Source organism: Emydura macquarii, unplaced genomic scaffold (assembly GCF_026122565.2).
Source record: "Emydura macquarii macquarii isolate MOO-44397 ecotype Brisbane River unplaced genomic scaffold, CSIRO-AGI_Emac_v2 contig_587, whole genome shotgun sequence".
NCBI lineage: Eukaryota > Metazoa > Chordata > Testudines > Chelidae > Emydura > Emydura macquarii.
Window position 1 is genome coordinate 15426172 of NW_027130724.1, and position 15010 is coordinate 15441181.

General features: G+C 44.4%; 1 protein-coding gene across 2 annotated transcripts in view; it reads left to right on the forward strand.

Annotated features, from left to right (window-relative positions):
* Positions 1-4503: 4503 nt before the first annotated feature.
* The window catches only part of AMPD3 (adenosine monophosphate deaminase 3), a 46710-nt gene continuing 36203 nt past the window's right edge, over positions 4504-15010 (forward strand). Inside the window, exons 1-4 of one of the 2 annotated variants that reach the window (XM_067540782.1) lie at positions 4504-4521; positions 9958-10183; positions 12678-12873; positions 14300-14465. In XM_067540782.1, coding sequence (XP_067396883.1) covers positions 9963-10183; positions 12678-12873; positions 14300-14465 — 583 coding nt within the window. In that variant the 5' untranslated portion in view covers positions 4504-4521; positions 9958-9962. Of the gene's footprint in view, positions 4522-5375; positions 5398-9957; positions 10184-12677; positions 12874-14299; positions 14466-15010 lie in introns of those variants that run through there. The other variant, XM_067540781.1, reaches the window with a different exon arrangement.

A 15010-nucleotide genomic window follows, 5' to 3' on the forward strand; every position in this document is an offset into this window, starting at 1 on the left:
CATTATCCACATCATTAATGAAAGTGTTGATTAATACCAGACCCTGGACTGATCCCATTAGATACATCCTCCCAGTTTGACCTTTTATAACTACTCTGAATATGGTCTTTCAACCAATTGTCAACACACTTTATAGTACTTTCATCTAGACTGCATTCCCCTAGTTTGCTTATGAGACTGTCCTGTGGAACTGTGTCAAAAGTCACACTAAAATCAAGATATATCAAGTCTACTGCTTCCCCCATTCACTAGACCAATTTCCTGTCAAAGAAGGAAATTAGGTTGGTTTGACATGATTTGTTCTTGACAAATTCATGCTGGCTATTCCTAACAATCCTATTATCTTCTAGGTGTTTACAAACTGATTGCTTAATAATGTGTTCCAGTATATTTCTAGGTATTGAAGTTAGGCTGACTACTTTATAATTGACCTGGTCCTCTTTGTTCTCCTTTTTAAAGATAAGCACTATGTTTGCCCTTCTCCAGTTTTCTGAGTCCTCATTTGTCCTCCATCACCATCAGGATGGTTTTAAAAAATAGGTTAGGAATGAAAGTTTCTGAAATGGGAAATGGATATAAAGTGAAAAATATAAAACATGAAACACATTCATGATGGAATAACAATTTTACTTGCACTGAAAGTTACTGAATTATTGCAACATTGCTATTAGAAGATTTAGGATAAATTTTGTAGACGTGCCTAAGTGACTTCAGAGCCTGAATCCCATTTTCAAAAGTGACTCAAGCACTTAGCAACCTAAGTTTAATTGAAAGTCAGTGGGATTTAGGAGCCTAGGGGCTAGATCCACAAAAGGGACTTGGGCTCAGCATTGCAATGCCTAATATTTAGGTGATCTGACACCCAGTGGAATTCACAGCCATGATTTAGATGCACAGGCTCCCTATACAATGTATGGGGAGAGACAGATACTTGAAAAAAGGATTCACAGAAACTAGCACAGGGAGCAGGGGTGCAACAAAGATGGGGGGCAGACCAGACCCAGTCTCTCTGGAGATGATGGACGGGGAGCTCCCAGCTGGTCCAGGTGTCTCTGGGTGGAGGGGAGGAGGTAAGGTCCCAGACCTGGCTTTCTGGGTCACCATCTCCAAACACTGCCTTTTCCATCTCTTCTGCTTCTGGGCCTGCTCTGGAAGAGGAAATGGGGGTTTGGTGAGGACATGTGCAGCAATATGAATACCCACACACGCATGCTTTTCTGAATGCAATGCATGCATAAACCAGGATCCTGCCTATGAGGAAATTGGGAATGTAGTGCATGGTGTGACCTCTGCTATTTGGCAAGTAACCTGGACCTCTTACTTAGGAAAATTCTGGTTAAACACCTGTCAGGGAGCCACCTGAACTAGCCACTAGGAAATGCTGTGGAGAGGGGTGGAGCTCAGGCCCCGCCCCTCACAGAGAACATCTCCATTGGAATAAAAGACCCACGACCTGGACACGACTGGCCCAGGTCAACTGACTAAGGCTTGTGGGGCTTGGGATGCAGGGCTAAAGATTGCAGGGTAGATGTTGGGGCTTGGGATGCAGGGCTAAAGATTGCAGGGTAGATGTTGGGGCTTGAGCTGGAGCCTGGGCTCTGGGACTACCCTCTCACCCTCGGGATCCCAGAGCTTGGGATCCAGCCCAAGTCCAAATGCCTACACAGCAATTTTACAGAGTTGGTACACCAGCGCCGTCAGCCTGAGTCTGCTGACCCAGCCAGCTGCAGGTGTTTAACTGCAGTGTAGATGTACCCAAAGGGGCTAGGTGCCTAATTCTAGGCCAGAGGGAGACACCTATCTGCACTCGAGATCACAGCTGTGAACCTTCTCCTGGAGGTAAGCACCTAAGCCAGGTCAGCCCTTTCTTTATAAAAAAATGTAGAGGAGGAACCTATGTCTCTTAAATCTAAGGGTCTAGTGGTTGGTGCACTCACCCAGGGTGTGGGAGACGCAGGTTCAAATCCCCTCGCTGCCTGATTTGGAGCTGTCATTTGAACCCTAATCTTACATGTACAAGGTGAGTGCCCTAACTACATGGTTGTGGGGTATTTTGGCATGGGGATCTCAGTCTTTCCTGTTGAAGCTGTTCCAATTTGTAGAATACGTAAAAAGTCATTGGCCCAGAAAGAAAGTGAGAATGACTGTGTATAGTCTGGTGGTTAGTCCATTCACCTGGGAGACCCAGGTTCCAGTCCCTTCTCTGATGAATACTTAGTATCTGAGATGGGGTGTTAAATCCACACAGGATTAGAAAGGGTTAAGGTGGCCAGGTAGGCCAACTGCCCAAGCTGCACCTGGAGGAGTAGCCAGGGAGCTGGGAGCTGATAAAAGGAGGCTCAGCTGGGCAGGAATAAGTGGGGCCTATAAAGCCCAGGAGCTGAGACTAGACAAGGCTGCTGGGGAAGAGGGTAGTCACTCCCCGGAAAGAGGGAGTTGGTTTGAAGGTGGTACCCCCCTGAGAGGGGGGAAACTAGGAAGATAAGAAGCAGTTCAGGAAAGGAGCAGTGAGGGCTGCGCTGAGCTGAGCTGAGCTGAGGGTCCCTGGACTTGAACCTGGAATAGAGGTCAGACCCAGGTTCCCCTACTGGCTACTGGAGAAGTGGCACCATCAGGGCAGCACAGGAGAAGACTTCCTGGGACTGTTTGCATAGAAAGACTTTGGGTAACGCCAGAAGGGGGAAACATGGATGGTGAGGGCTGAGTCATGAAGAGGACATTGGGGTTCCTGGAGTGAGGGGGGTCCCCAGGGTGAGAGGATTAGAGGAGAGGACCCTGGAAGAGGGTGTACCATCTGTCATAGCTAATCCCCAGGATGGCCAGCAGGAGGCTACAAACAGGTTATTCCATAACTGTTGGTTTTTGGGTTTCTTGCACCTTCCTCTGATGTATTTGGGACTGGCAAGTGTCAGAGCCAGGAAATGGAACTGGATGGACTGACCTGATCTGACCTGCTTCTGAATGTGATAGTTACTTTTCCAAAATGGAATATTTTTGGTAAGTATGTTGTCCTTTCCCCACTGTGCAAATTCTCATGACTTTATCATGAGTCTTGTAATATTTGGTATTTTCTTAAAGCCTCATCTCCAGGAGTCGTTGTTAGGAGAGAATCTCAGCTTTCTTTCAGTACGTTTCTAGTCCTTATGGTTGCAAAGAAAATCTTGAACACTAAAGGTTCACAAACCAGAAGGAAAATACCCCCCTCCCCATGTATTATTTTAAAAATATCATGATTTTAATGTCCATCTCTTATTTTTTTGAGGGAGGAATCACAGTTTTTGAATGCCTGGGGCTGCAATACTGTCTCACACATGCATTTTTCAATTGAGGCAAAGAACAAGCTAGCAGGGAGAATAGTTTAACAAATATTCTTGGCACTTTTCATCCATTGACCTCAAAATACTTTACAAAAGGGTATACCTTCCATGATACATTAGGGAAATAGTGTAGTTGTTTGAAAGAGCACTTTTCTATAAGTCAGGATACTTGGGTTCTCTTTCCAACTCTACCTTCGATGTGCTATCGGACAAGTCACCTAGCTTCTCTTTGCCTCTGTTTCAAGTGATTTGAGATTTATAAATGAAATGCCTCATTATTACCAAGCTATTCATTGCTACTGCATAACAAAATGCTTGCCATTAAAATATCCAATCCCTCTTACATTTTGGGAAAGATTTCCCCCCTTGTTTGCTCTCATTGGAAGTTCTGTGTGTTCAGTAGCTGCAGGATTGGGCACATGATAATGTGGGCCAATCTGGTGTAGGAAAACTTTATCCATTTTGCTCAGCCATAAAGTCTGAACTCAAAAGATAATGCTGAATTATTTTAGATATTAGGGGGCTTATAAATGGTGATCCATGGTTATTTGAGCTTTCAATGTGCTGTATCAACAAGGCTAGTTTCCCCCCTTAGCAGGAAACACAAGAGAGAAGAATTATATGTATTGGACTATACGTTAAAAAAAAATCTTGTTTTCCATAAATGTGGAGTTGTGTGTTCCGCTCTCATGACCATGAGCACAATGATATTAGAGACAATGCAGATGTTTGCACTGGCGTCTTTCTATAAATGTATCTGGGTAATTTTTATAATTGTTGACTCAAAGTTTTAACAAGTTTACACCCTGATTAAACAATGACTTAGACTGCTGCTTTACACACAGCGAGGAGCCCAGGCATGGCTAAACCAGAGGCATTTACATATGACCATTCACACGTGTTGGGAACGAACTTCCCACGGGCGTCAGTGAAAGCTGTGAAAGCTTGGGGGGGCCTGAGGCAGAAGCCGTGGATGTCAAAGGAAATCTTGCCAGTGACCTCCGTAGGCTTTGGATCAGGCCCTACATTTTCCGCTTTCAAGTGCCCTGAAAAGGCGTGGCGCCCAGGGCGTTGATCTGAGAGATGGCAGCGTTTAGTGACGCACTGGGCTGGGAGGTGTCCAGGAGATGTCACCCCCCGACCCACCCCCAAGAGTCTGGGAGGCGAAGAGGCATTTGACGGGAGAGGAAACCCTGAAGCCTTGGTATGTAAAGAAATAGCCCGCGCCACACCGGCTGCAGTGAAGGGATAGGGGAGGGGGAGGATGCTGTTTATGAGGCCGGCTCGGTTTCAGCCCTGCCACAGCCGCCGCTGCCTATTGGCAGAGCTCAGGGCGGTGCTTTTCTGCTCGGGGCACTGAAGTGGAGCCAGCTCCGGTTACTACCCTTCTCCCTCCCCACCCCCAGAGTCCCCGAGCCCTCGCCTCGTTGTCTTGTAAGAAGTTCCCCGCGGCTGAGCGCAGCACCAGGCTGCCCGTCGCGCGCCGACCGCCCTCCGGTGACTCGGCTGCCGGGAGCCCCGCGCCCCCCACCCCAGGAGGTAGGAGCAAGGCTCGCCCCCTGCCGCTGCAGCGGGGCAGCCCGGCGGCTGTCTCCGCTCCCTCCCCCGCCGCTCTAGTGGCACCTGGCGGCCCCGGGGAAGAGGCCAGACGGTGGCTCCGCCGCCTCGGCCCATTTGCAGCCGGGCTCCCTCCCCAGCGGGGCGCTGCTTCCCCTCAAGGGCTGAGCCCCGCTGGTGCCCTGCGGAAGAAGCCGCTGGGGGCGGCCCGGCTCCCTCCCTCCCTGCTCCCCGCGGGGCTGGCGCGCTGCCCGCGGGCAGGGGACGGTGGGGCGCGCTGCCCGCCCGGCGGCTAAATATAACCCCCGGGCGCCGAGCTGGAGGCTGCGGCGCCCCTTGTAGGGCGAGGGGCAGGGCGAGTCCCCGGCCAGGCAGAGCCCCGGGCTGCGGGAGCGGGCTGACTAAGGCCCCAGCCGGGCCGGGGCGCTTCCTCCTCCCCTGCGTCGAAGGCTTCTTCCCAGCCCCGCTTGCGTCCTGCCGGTGCCCGGCGCTGCCTCCAGCATGGCTTTCCCCGGGGCGCTAGGTGAGTCCGACTCCTTCCCCGGGGCGGCGGGAGGCTTCTGGCCCAGGGAGACGGTGACCTTGGAGCCGCTGCAGAGCACATTGCAACACAGTAGCCGCATCCGCCCCGCGCTGTCATCGCCCGGCAGAAAGCGGCGGCAGGGTCCCGGTTCAAGTCTGGTCTATCAGGGAGCTGGCCAGGGCCGAATTGCCCCCTCTCGGCCCCTCACCTCCGTGCTCCTTGGGTCCCTGCTTGGAGGAGCAGAATGGGCGTCCTCATGCTGGCTGGTGCAGATCTGATTTTCTGACCATCTTATGAGTCCAGTGTATATTCAAGCCCTCTCGCCTCTTGATCAGTAATTATCTTTTAAATAATCATCCCGTCAGGCAGCGTCTAGAGCAGCCCTCTATCACTCTACACGTTTGAGAAGTAACACTCCCTAACAAGTTAATGAAGGCAACAACAGCAAATCTTGGGCTAACAGAAAAAGGTGTCAGGAAAGGACACAGGGTTTTCTGTTCAGCCGCACCTTCCAAGGTGGATAAAATGTTTCATCATTCCCTCTTTCCCAAATCACTAGGGGGTGAGTCACTTTCACGATGGGAAATTGAATCCTCCACCTAGCAATTTTATTTATTTATTTTTAAGGGTGCAGTAAATATTGAAATGTATCCACTCCCCAACCCAGTTCAGGGAGATTAGAATGTGCATGAATAGTGTGTGAAGTGTCACTTCTCTATTTTTAGATTTACTAAGTTTTCTTCAGTGATGTGAACTGAACTATTAATGTAAAACAGAATGCAGCCTACTTCAAAAACACAGTGCCTGCATCTCTCATTTGCCTGAACAGGGAGTGCAGGATCAAGTGCTGCATGAAGAAAAGTATTTTAGTGTCAGAGGCAAATAGGAGTTCATTTTATATATGTATTCACATAAAGTGGAAAGTTGACTGTTTTTTGTAATGTCTTAAAATTCACTTTGTTAATCAGAATGGTCTAAATATTGAAGTATAGCAAGAGTTTATCATGCAAGAGGTTTCCTACTGTACTTCAGTTTCTAACAGTTCTATAACAAAGGCCATTTTTATGCTAGGAAAGCGATCAGTCACTGACAACGGCCTAGTTTACACTTACCCCTGTAATTCTGCAGCAGTTGACTGGAGTTACACAAGCTACGCAGAGGGTATTCTCAAATTTGCCACCCTCAGATTGATCTATCTGGAACGATTGAGTGGAAGCGAAGACCCACTGAATCTATCCAGAAGTCGATTCAATTAAACCACCTCCTCAAAAGGTGTAGCACTGCGTTGAAGGGAACTCATTTCCCGTCAGTGCAGCGGAGATGGCATGATAAAGGGGAGTTATGAAGTCGACAGGAGTTATGCAAGCTACTCTGCGTAGCTTGTGTAACTCCCGTCGACTGTTGCCAAATTTCTGGGTAAGTGTAGACTAGGCCATTGTAGTTTGCATAACTCGTGTCACCTTCGTAACTTCCCTTTAGCGCACTGTCTCCACTGTGCTGCGCCAACGGGAAATGCATTCCCATCGACTCAGCGCTACGCCTTTTGAGGAGGTGGTTTAATTTGAATCGACTTATGGATCGATTGAGCGGGTCTTCACTTCCGCTCAATCAATCCAGATAGATCGATCTGATGGCGTCAGTATACATATCCAAGGATTGTTCCGCAGTGGATCCCTGCTCAACCATTGATGAAAACAGTGTCACTGCTAATATAGATGAGACAAAACCATTTTCAGCTCCATGTTCGACTAGGACTAGTGTCTTTAATGGAGCTGATTTGGTCCCATGTTCACTAGCTGTGAACTATTTCCAATGCTCACTTAGGCAGCCTAGGAAGTCCTTGTTACTGTTACTATTGTCAGCAGTTATTTTTGTGTTTGTAACTGTTGCTAGAGAGAAAAGATAGGTGAGAACATTTTTTATTGACCCAACTTCTGTTGGTGCAAGAGACAAGTTCTGTGTGGCTCAAAAGCTTGTTTCTCTCTCCAACAGAAGTTGGTCCAATAAAAGATGTTACCTCACCCACTTTGTCTCTCTAATATCCTGGGACTGACACAGCTGCAACAACAATGAATGTAACTATTGTTGACAACTATGTCTACTGAGGTCAATAGAGAGACTCCTAGGCCTTTAATGAAACTTGAGAGTGAGAAACTGAAATTAGAAGCTTAATTTGGATATCTCTGATGAAACATATTGCATTGTCACTGCATCACTAGGCCAACCATATATATAGAAGTTGTTTTATGATTATACTTGATTTTGTGAAAGTTTAATATTAGGTGTTATCATATTGCTGCTAAACAGAAAAGTTTAATAAGGGCCAGAACTGAAATCAATGGGAGTCTTTCCATTGATTTCATTGGGCTTTGGATCGAGTGCAAAATATGAATAAAGATATCCAGTAGACCACCTTTAATGACTGCTTCTTGGAACAGCTAGTCCTGGAACCCACAAAAAGTGAGGCAGTTCTTGATTTAATCCTAAATGGTGCACAGGACCTGGCCCAAGAGATGAATATAGCTGAACCACTTGGTAATAATGACCATTTAACATCTTTGTATGGGGGAAAGTACCAAAGAAACCCACCAGAGCCGCATTTAATTTCAAAAAGGGGAACAATACACAAATGAGGTGGCTCATTCAATGGAAATTACAAGTCACAAGCATAAAATGCTGCAAGCCATGGAAACTTTTAAAAAACTCCAAAATAGATGTGCAAACTATGTATACTCTAAATTAAAAACAAAAATCAGTAAAAGGACCAAAAAAACCCTACCAAAATGGTTAAACAGAATAAAAGAGGTAGTTAGAGACAAAAAGTCATCCTTTTAAAAACTGTAAGTCAAATCCTTAGAAGCACAAATTCTGGCAAGCAGGGGCATGCACAGAAATTTATATGTGACCCTTTTTGGAGGGGCATGTTCTGGCCTCCCCCCCACTGAGCTCACTCTTTCTGCCTCCCCATTTCCCCCTCCTCCAAGTCCCGGCAGGCCCTAATTCTTAGGGAAAGGCTGGAAGGATGGGATCTATTGACGCTCCATAAGACCGTGTGCTTGTTCTGAGCTGAAGCTGTGATGAACTTGTAGTGACAAGAAAACCCCTAGGGTGGGGTAGGACTGCTCCTGATAGAGCCCATGTCAGAACTGGGTTGGTGTCTGGAAGGCTTCTTAGCATATGTGTAGGTTCTTTTACTGTTTTAATAAGTTTTCTTTGTAATGCTTTTACCTTAAAAATAAAATAGGTTTGCATAAAAATAATGGTGTGGTCACTTATACCTGTTAACAATCATTCTGTCATCAGTCTCTGAAGTGAAAGCAAGCAGGTGTGCTTCACAGCCTGTCTCTGCTGGGAGTAACACAGTATAGTTAGGGACTGGGCAGCCTGGAAATACCCATATCTCCCTTCTGACCAGGGTATCAGCCCAAGAAAGGCAATGGCTGGGAAGCTGGAAGCCTGAGAGTGGGTGCCTTTGCTGGACCACTGAGGGAAAATACAGGTGCAGTTGCCCTGAATTGTGACACAAGATAGTGGATCACATGAAAGGATTAGTGCAAGTGAACATCCTTATCAATCATAATACTTGCTTTCTCTATATCCTACGAACAATCCAGAAGATAAATACAAGGATAAATCCTTCAGCCCAGGCAGCATTGCAGTACACACTCACTATAACAAACCCCTGGGGATCCAACCCACTTGTTCGGTATACTCAGGGGTTCATTATGGGGTGGGAGGGGACAGCTCCTCTGGCCCTGGGCCACAGCTGGTGCTGACAGTGCTCTTCCGGCCCCAGGGGCATGGTGGGAGAGAGCGCTCCTCCTGCCCTGGGGCCACAGTGGGGAGGGGCAGAATGCTCCTCTGCCCCCAGCAGGAGCTGACAGTGCTCCTCCGACCCTCCGCCTGCAGTCCTGGTGCCAGAGGAGCAGTCTGCCCCTCCGCCCCCACCATGGCCCCAGGGCTGGAGGAGCACTCTGCCTCCCACCACAGCAGGTGGGGCTGGAGGTCAGGCACCACATTCCCAATAGCCCAAGGTTCGCTATTGTGAAGGGCGTCATAGCGAGGGTCTACTATTCTCAGCAGTGGAAATCTCATCTTAACCTCTTCCACATGATCAGCTGCCACAGAAATGGCATTCATTCAATCAGGCATTTCATTCAGTCTCATTCTCGTCAACCAGCCTTAAGGCAGTTGTGTTTATATCTAAATTAATTTGAACCTTAGAAATGTTACTTCCATCAGAAAGTAACAACTTACCTTCTGCTTGAATTTAAAAAAAAAATTTTTTTATCCTAATTCACAAATTAACCTGTTCTCCAAAACAAATGTGCTCAATGAATTCCCTTTATTCTTATGAAAGATTAATTGTTGCTTTATGTCCTATTGACTGCTGTTAAGTCCCTTCATAGCCGGTGTGCTGTAAATTATATGCATGCACACTTTTTTCTCACTCTCTAAACTCTTATCTTAGTTTCAGTAGAAATGCTATGAAAAATAATTACATTGTTTTATTAAACTTTTAGTTACAATTCTGTGAACTGGTTTGTTTTTTCTTATTAGCCGAGATGCCTAGGCAATTTCCAAAGCTGAACATTTCTGAGGTTGATGAGCAGGTGCGGCTTTTAGCAGAAAAGGTATTTGCTAAAGTTCTGCAAGAAGAAGACAGCAAAGATGCCTTGTCATTATTCACTGTGCCTGAAGACTGTCCTATTGGGCAGAAAGAGGCTAAAGAGAGGGAACTGCAGAAGGAGTTGGCAGAACAGCATTCTCTGGAGACAGTTAAGAGGTTTGTTCAGTAGCCACTGTTTTCATGGAAAATTTGTTTAAAATGGATTTTAGAATTATATACAGGAATACATGACAAATGGCGTGATACTCATCCATGATACTTGAATGCAGAGGTCAGCAACCTGTGCTGTATGATTTAGAATGTGCTGCTTTACTACACATCTGTTCCTTGAAGTTGTAATACTGAATATTTATTTCCTCCATATTATTTTCCATCTGCTCTTAAATTATATGTTGCTCTGAAGCCCTCTGCAGGCTCTAGTGGTGTCAGGTTGTTAAGGTGACACTGTAATTATGGTAGTGCTAGCAATGACCATTTAAAACAGTGTTTCTCAACCTGGGGGTTTAGAGGGGTCGCAAGTGCAGAGCTGGTATTGGGGGTGGCAAGAAAGTTTCATGGTGCCCCTGTGGCTCCAGGCAATTGCCTAAGTTACATGCCTCAGCCCCGTGGGGGTGGGACTCAGGCTTCAGGGGTACAGTAGTTTGGAAAGGTTAAGAACCACTGATTTAAAAGATTCTTTATTGTACAAATATATATTACAGAACAGAAAGAAGTAGCATTACTAATATAGACAAAGGGTCAAACTCTGGCACATGGCTTGCAACAAACTGCCTTGAAAAGTTGCAAGTTTTAGAGTTTGCTTGTATTCAGATTGTGACAAGCACAACACACATCACCCCCCCTCACAAATATATTGTTATTAGATCAACTCCTGAGAGTTGTTCTTCACTTGCAATACTCTTTAAAATAAATCAATGGGAAATTGCAGGTACGTAGCACCTGCTTGTTCTGGTCCATTAACAAGGGAATAATCTGCCCCAGGATTGATTATATAGAGACCATTTCAAGGTCATGGAATGTACGCACATTAACATGTGGTTTACATCCCCTTGTAAGGACCCTTTGTGGCTCCTGTTGCAGATGACCTGGGGAGTGGCCTTTTACTGAGTTGTGGAAGGATCCTGGGTTGGTGAGATCATCCCATGACATGTACTCCCAGTAATAGCATAGGAATTTCTAATACACAAGTTTAACAAACAGCATCGCTAGCGAGAGGCAAATATAAACTTTAAGATTTTTTCAGTATAAATAATCAACAATACACTTAAGGAAGTTGTGTTTGTTTTTTGAAAACATGATTTTCAGTCTCACAATGTTGCATTTTAACATATCTAGAAATTTACAGCAGTGTTAAATGTTTTTGTTTTTGCCCTATAAAAATAGATGACAACAAATGCTTGACATTTATCATTGAAGGAGAGACTGAAAAGTGTCAAGGGCTCAAGTGGGTTTTTATTAGGGATCCCTTAACTCAGAGAAAAATGCCATATTAGATTTAATAATATATTAGATTGCCATGTATTCAACAAACATGATGTTCTAAAAATACACATTCATTTTATTAATCTATAAGAAAAAAATTACTACAATTACTTAAATATAGACTGTGTTTTTTACCATAATGTAGTAGGGAAGGAAGGCAGAAAAGCAATTTAATTCCACTATCAACATGCTGATGATATTGGCTGAGATATTTTGAAGGTAAATCATAAGCGTTTAATTAGTGGATTTCAGCAGTTGATGCGCACGCACAACACACACAGGATATTATGTATAGCCATTATTCAATTAAACTTGTCTTTAGCAAGGGATCAGGAAAAAGTTTGCCTGTTGAGGTGGTCTTTAATTTTGTATTGGACACCTCATGTGATATACTAAAACAATAATTTAAAATAGGGATTTGTTTTTCTTATATCACTCCTGCTTTCAATGAAGTAAAAGGCCAAATTCCCAATGATTTCAACAGGATTGGATGCTTTACATTCAGCAAACTAAAGCAATTTTCCTCATATGGACAGAACATGCCACTGCTATTTACAATACATCATCTAAGAAACACCTGTTCTTTTAAATGAAACCATCCCTGTCAACTAGATATTTTTTAAAACCCTGCAGCTTTTACTGTGAATCAGAAGCCCATGTGATAACTTTTGATGGTACATAACCACTTGCCTTACCCAGTACACACCAACTCACATTTCTATCTGCCACGTTATTAAATTCTGGTGTTAAAACGGTGTTTTAAGAAAGTCAGAAATTTCTGAACTCCTGCTATAGTAAGCACAGGTATAGTGAATATATTTTCACTGATTACAATGACATTGATCTCTCACTTGTGAGAAGTGATGTTGCTGCAACACAAAATAAAATCTGCACATCAGCTTTCAATTACCTATTTTCTGAATAATCTGGGCATATTGTGTGTGTGTGGAGGGGAAGGAGGCAGAGGGGTATATATAATTGTATGTAGCATACTACAAGTGTCAGAAATATCATCGGACTAAACATTTCAAAACTTATTTTTAATAAACCAACATTTTCAAATCATTTGAAATCTTTGTCATGCTACAGAAAGCCTTCTAGAATGAAATACTTCTTTGCTATATAGACTGGTTTCTGATATGTAACTATTTATACCGTGAATTCCTAGGAAGAAAAGTTTCAAGATGATTCGGTCCCAGTCCTTGTCATTACAAATTCCAACCCAAGATTGGACAGCACCATCAGTCAGTCCAGTTTCCTCTCCCGCAACTCCAATTCTTCCAGGTGTTGTTCAGCCAGTCCAAGTGCCATATACAGTTCCGGAGTTTCAGAGAGTTACAATCAGTGGGGATTACTGTGCTGGGGTAAGAAATCTATCCATTTTTTTCCCTTTAGTATTCTGAGAGGGAAAGCGAGGGGGGGGACAGGAGAAGAGAGAGAGAGAGAGAGATGACTCATGCAGTGTGGAATGATTGTCTGTTATGGCCCTCTTGTTACACTTTGACAACTCACATTGAAGTCAATAGGGTTGTATAGGTGTGATGAGGCAGAATTTGCCCCAGATTATTTATTGCTGTGTATATTAATTGGTAAGAAAAAGATATAGCATGTAACAAGGCATTGAATATGTGCTTTAGCATATCAAGATGGGAGGAAGGAAAGTCCATGGAAGGAAGAATACCCTTGTGGTTAAAGCACTGGATTTGGACTAACAACACTTGGTTTTAACTTCTGGCTCTTTCACCAATTTTTTTTGTGACCTTGGGGAAGTCACTTAGGCACCTAAGTACCTTTGTGGATTGGGAACTAAGTCTGGGGTTTAGGCTCCACTGTTCCCTGTGGATAAATATTTGCATAGTCATTTGGCAGGAGAGAGAGAAAATGACTGTAGTCCAGTGGTTAAGGCATCCACTGCAGAGATGGGAGACTCAGGGTCCAGTCACCCTCCTCCACTCACTCCTTATTTATACACAGTGGAAGAGTTTCAGGAGGAGAGATTTAGGGAGCCTCATATCAGAATATCCCAAAACCTAGTGATTAGAACACTCTCCAGAGAGGTGAGAAATTTTCTTATTCAAATTCTTTCTCTATCTCTGCCAGAGCAAGGAAAATTGGACCTGGGTCTCCCATATCCCAAATGAATGCTCTAACCATTGGACTAATAGTTACTAGCTGGATGGCAGCATTTTGTATAGAACAAGGGCAGGTGCCTAATTCATTGCCACAAGAAATGACTTAGCCACATGACTCTAGGTGGTGAGTTCCCATTCATGGATTGCTAGCAGAGCTAGGTGCCTTTCTGCAGCATTGGGTTTAGGCACCTATCGCTGTAGGGTAGCAGGGCTTAGGACACATTCCACATTTGTTAGTCTTTAAAGTGCTACAGGACTCTCGTTGTTTTTGCTGTATACAGACTAACACGGCTACCCCTCTGGAATTCCTCTCATAGGTATCTCCCACCGGCTAGCTTAGGCAGCTTCCCACTGCCTTTTGTGAATCACATTCTGAGACTCCTATCACTCTCCATTCATTGTTTGGGCACCTAACTTGGCTTTATGTATCACAGTGTTGTTCCTGTGATTTTCTAGACACTTAGAAGTAGGCTGAGCATTGCAATGTCTAAGTCACTTTGTGGATGCAGGCCTTAGATCCAAATCCTACAAATGCTTACACTTCTGGAAATAAAAATCTTGTTATTGCCCAAGTATGTTCAAATGAGTGACTAAAAATGACTTTTTATAGCTTCTCCTGTTTTTCTTCCATCAGTATTTATACACCTTCTCTTTTCAGGTTACTGTTGATGATTACGAACAGGCTGCGAAGGGCCTGGTGAAAGCTCTGCTAATTCGAGAGAAGTATTCGCGCCTTGCTTACCATCGCTTTCCAAGAACAACAGCACAGTATTTATGCACTATGCAAGATGAAAAATGGAAGATGGAAGATGAAGTATGTCCAGGTACAATAGGTTTCCCTTTTTTAATAAAGAAAACACACTATCACACTGTAGATAGTGTAATTTGATTTCTGTAATTGTTTCTATTTAAAATAAAAAGGCTACATTCTGTAATTTATTTTCCAGTCTGAATAAACAAACATTAGATTAGGGACTCAAGCTGCAAAGTGCATTCTGAATTTAAACTTCCCTGAAGTTTAGGCAGGTTTGGATGTGGGGTTTTGATTTGGAGCACCTCTAGTTAAAGAAATACCTGAAGACACACTGAAATTTCTTGACATTAATATTTGCAGCAAACAGAAAACAAAGTAGTTAAAATGTAATTTACATTAATGAGGGAAAGACCCCATTTGTGTTGGGGTGTAAAGAAGCAGGTCAGTCCTTTGGACCTGCCAGACCTGATTTTAGGGACCACATTTATTTTGCATCCCTGGAAATATGAGAGAGTATATTGTTAAACAGCCACAAACATATTACAGGCTTAGTCTTTGTTGGACCTAGCCACATCCTTGCCATGAATCTGGCTGGAAAGAGACATTCTTTAAATG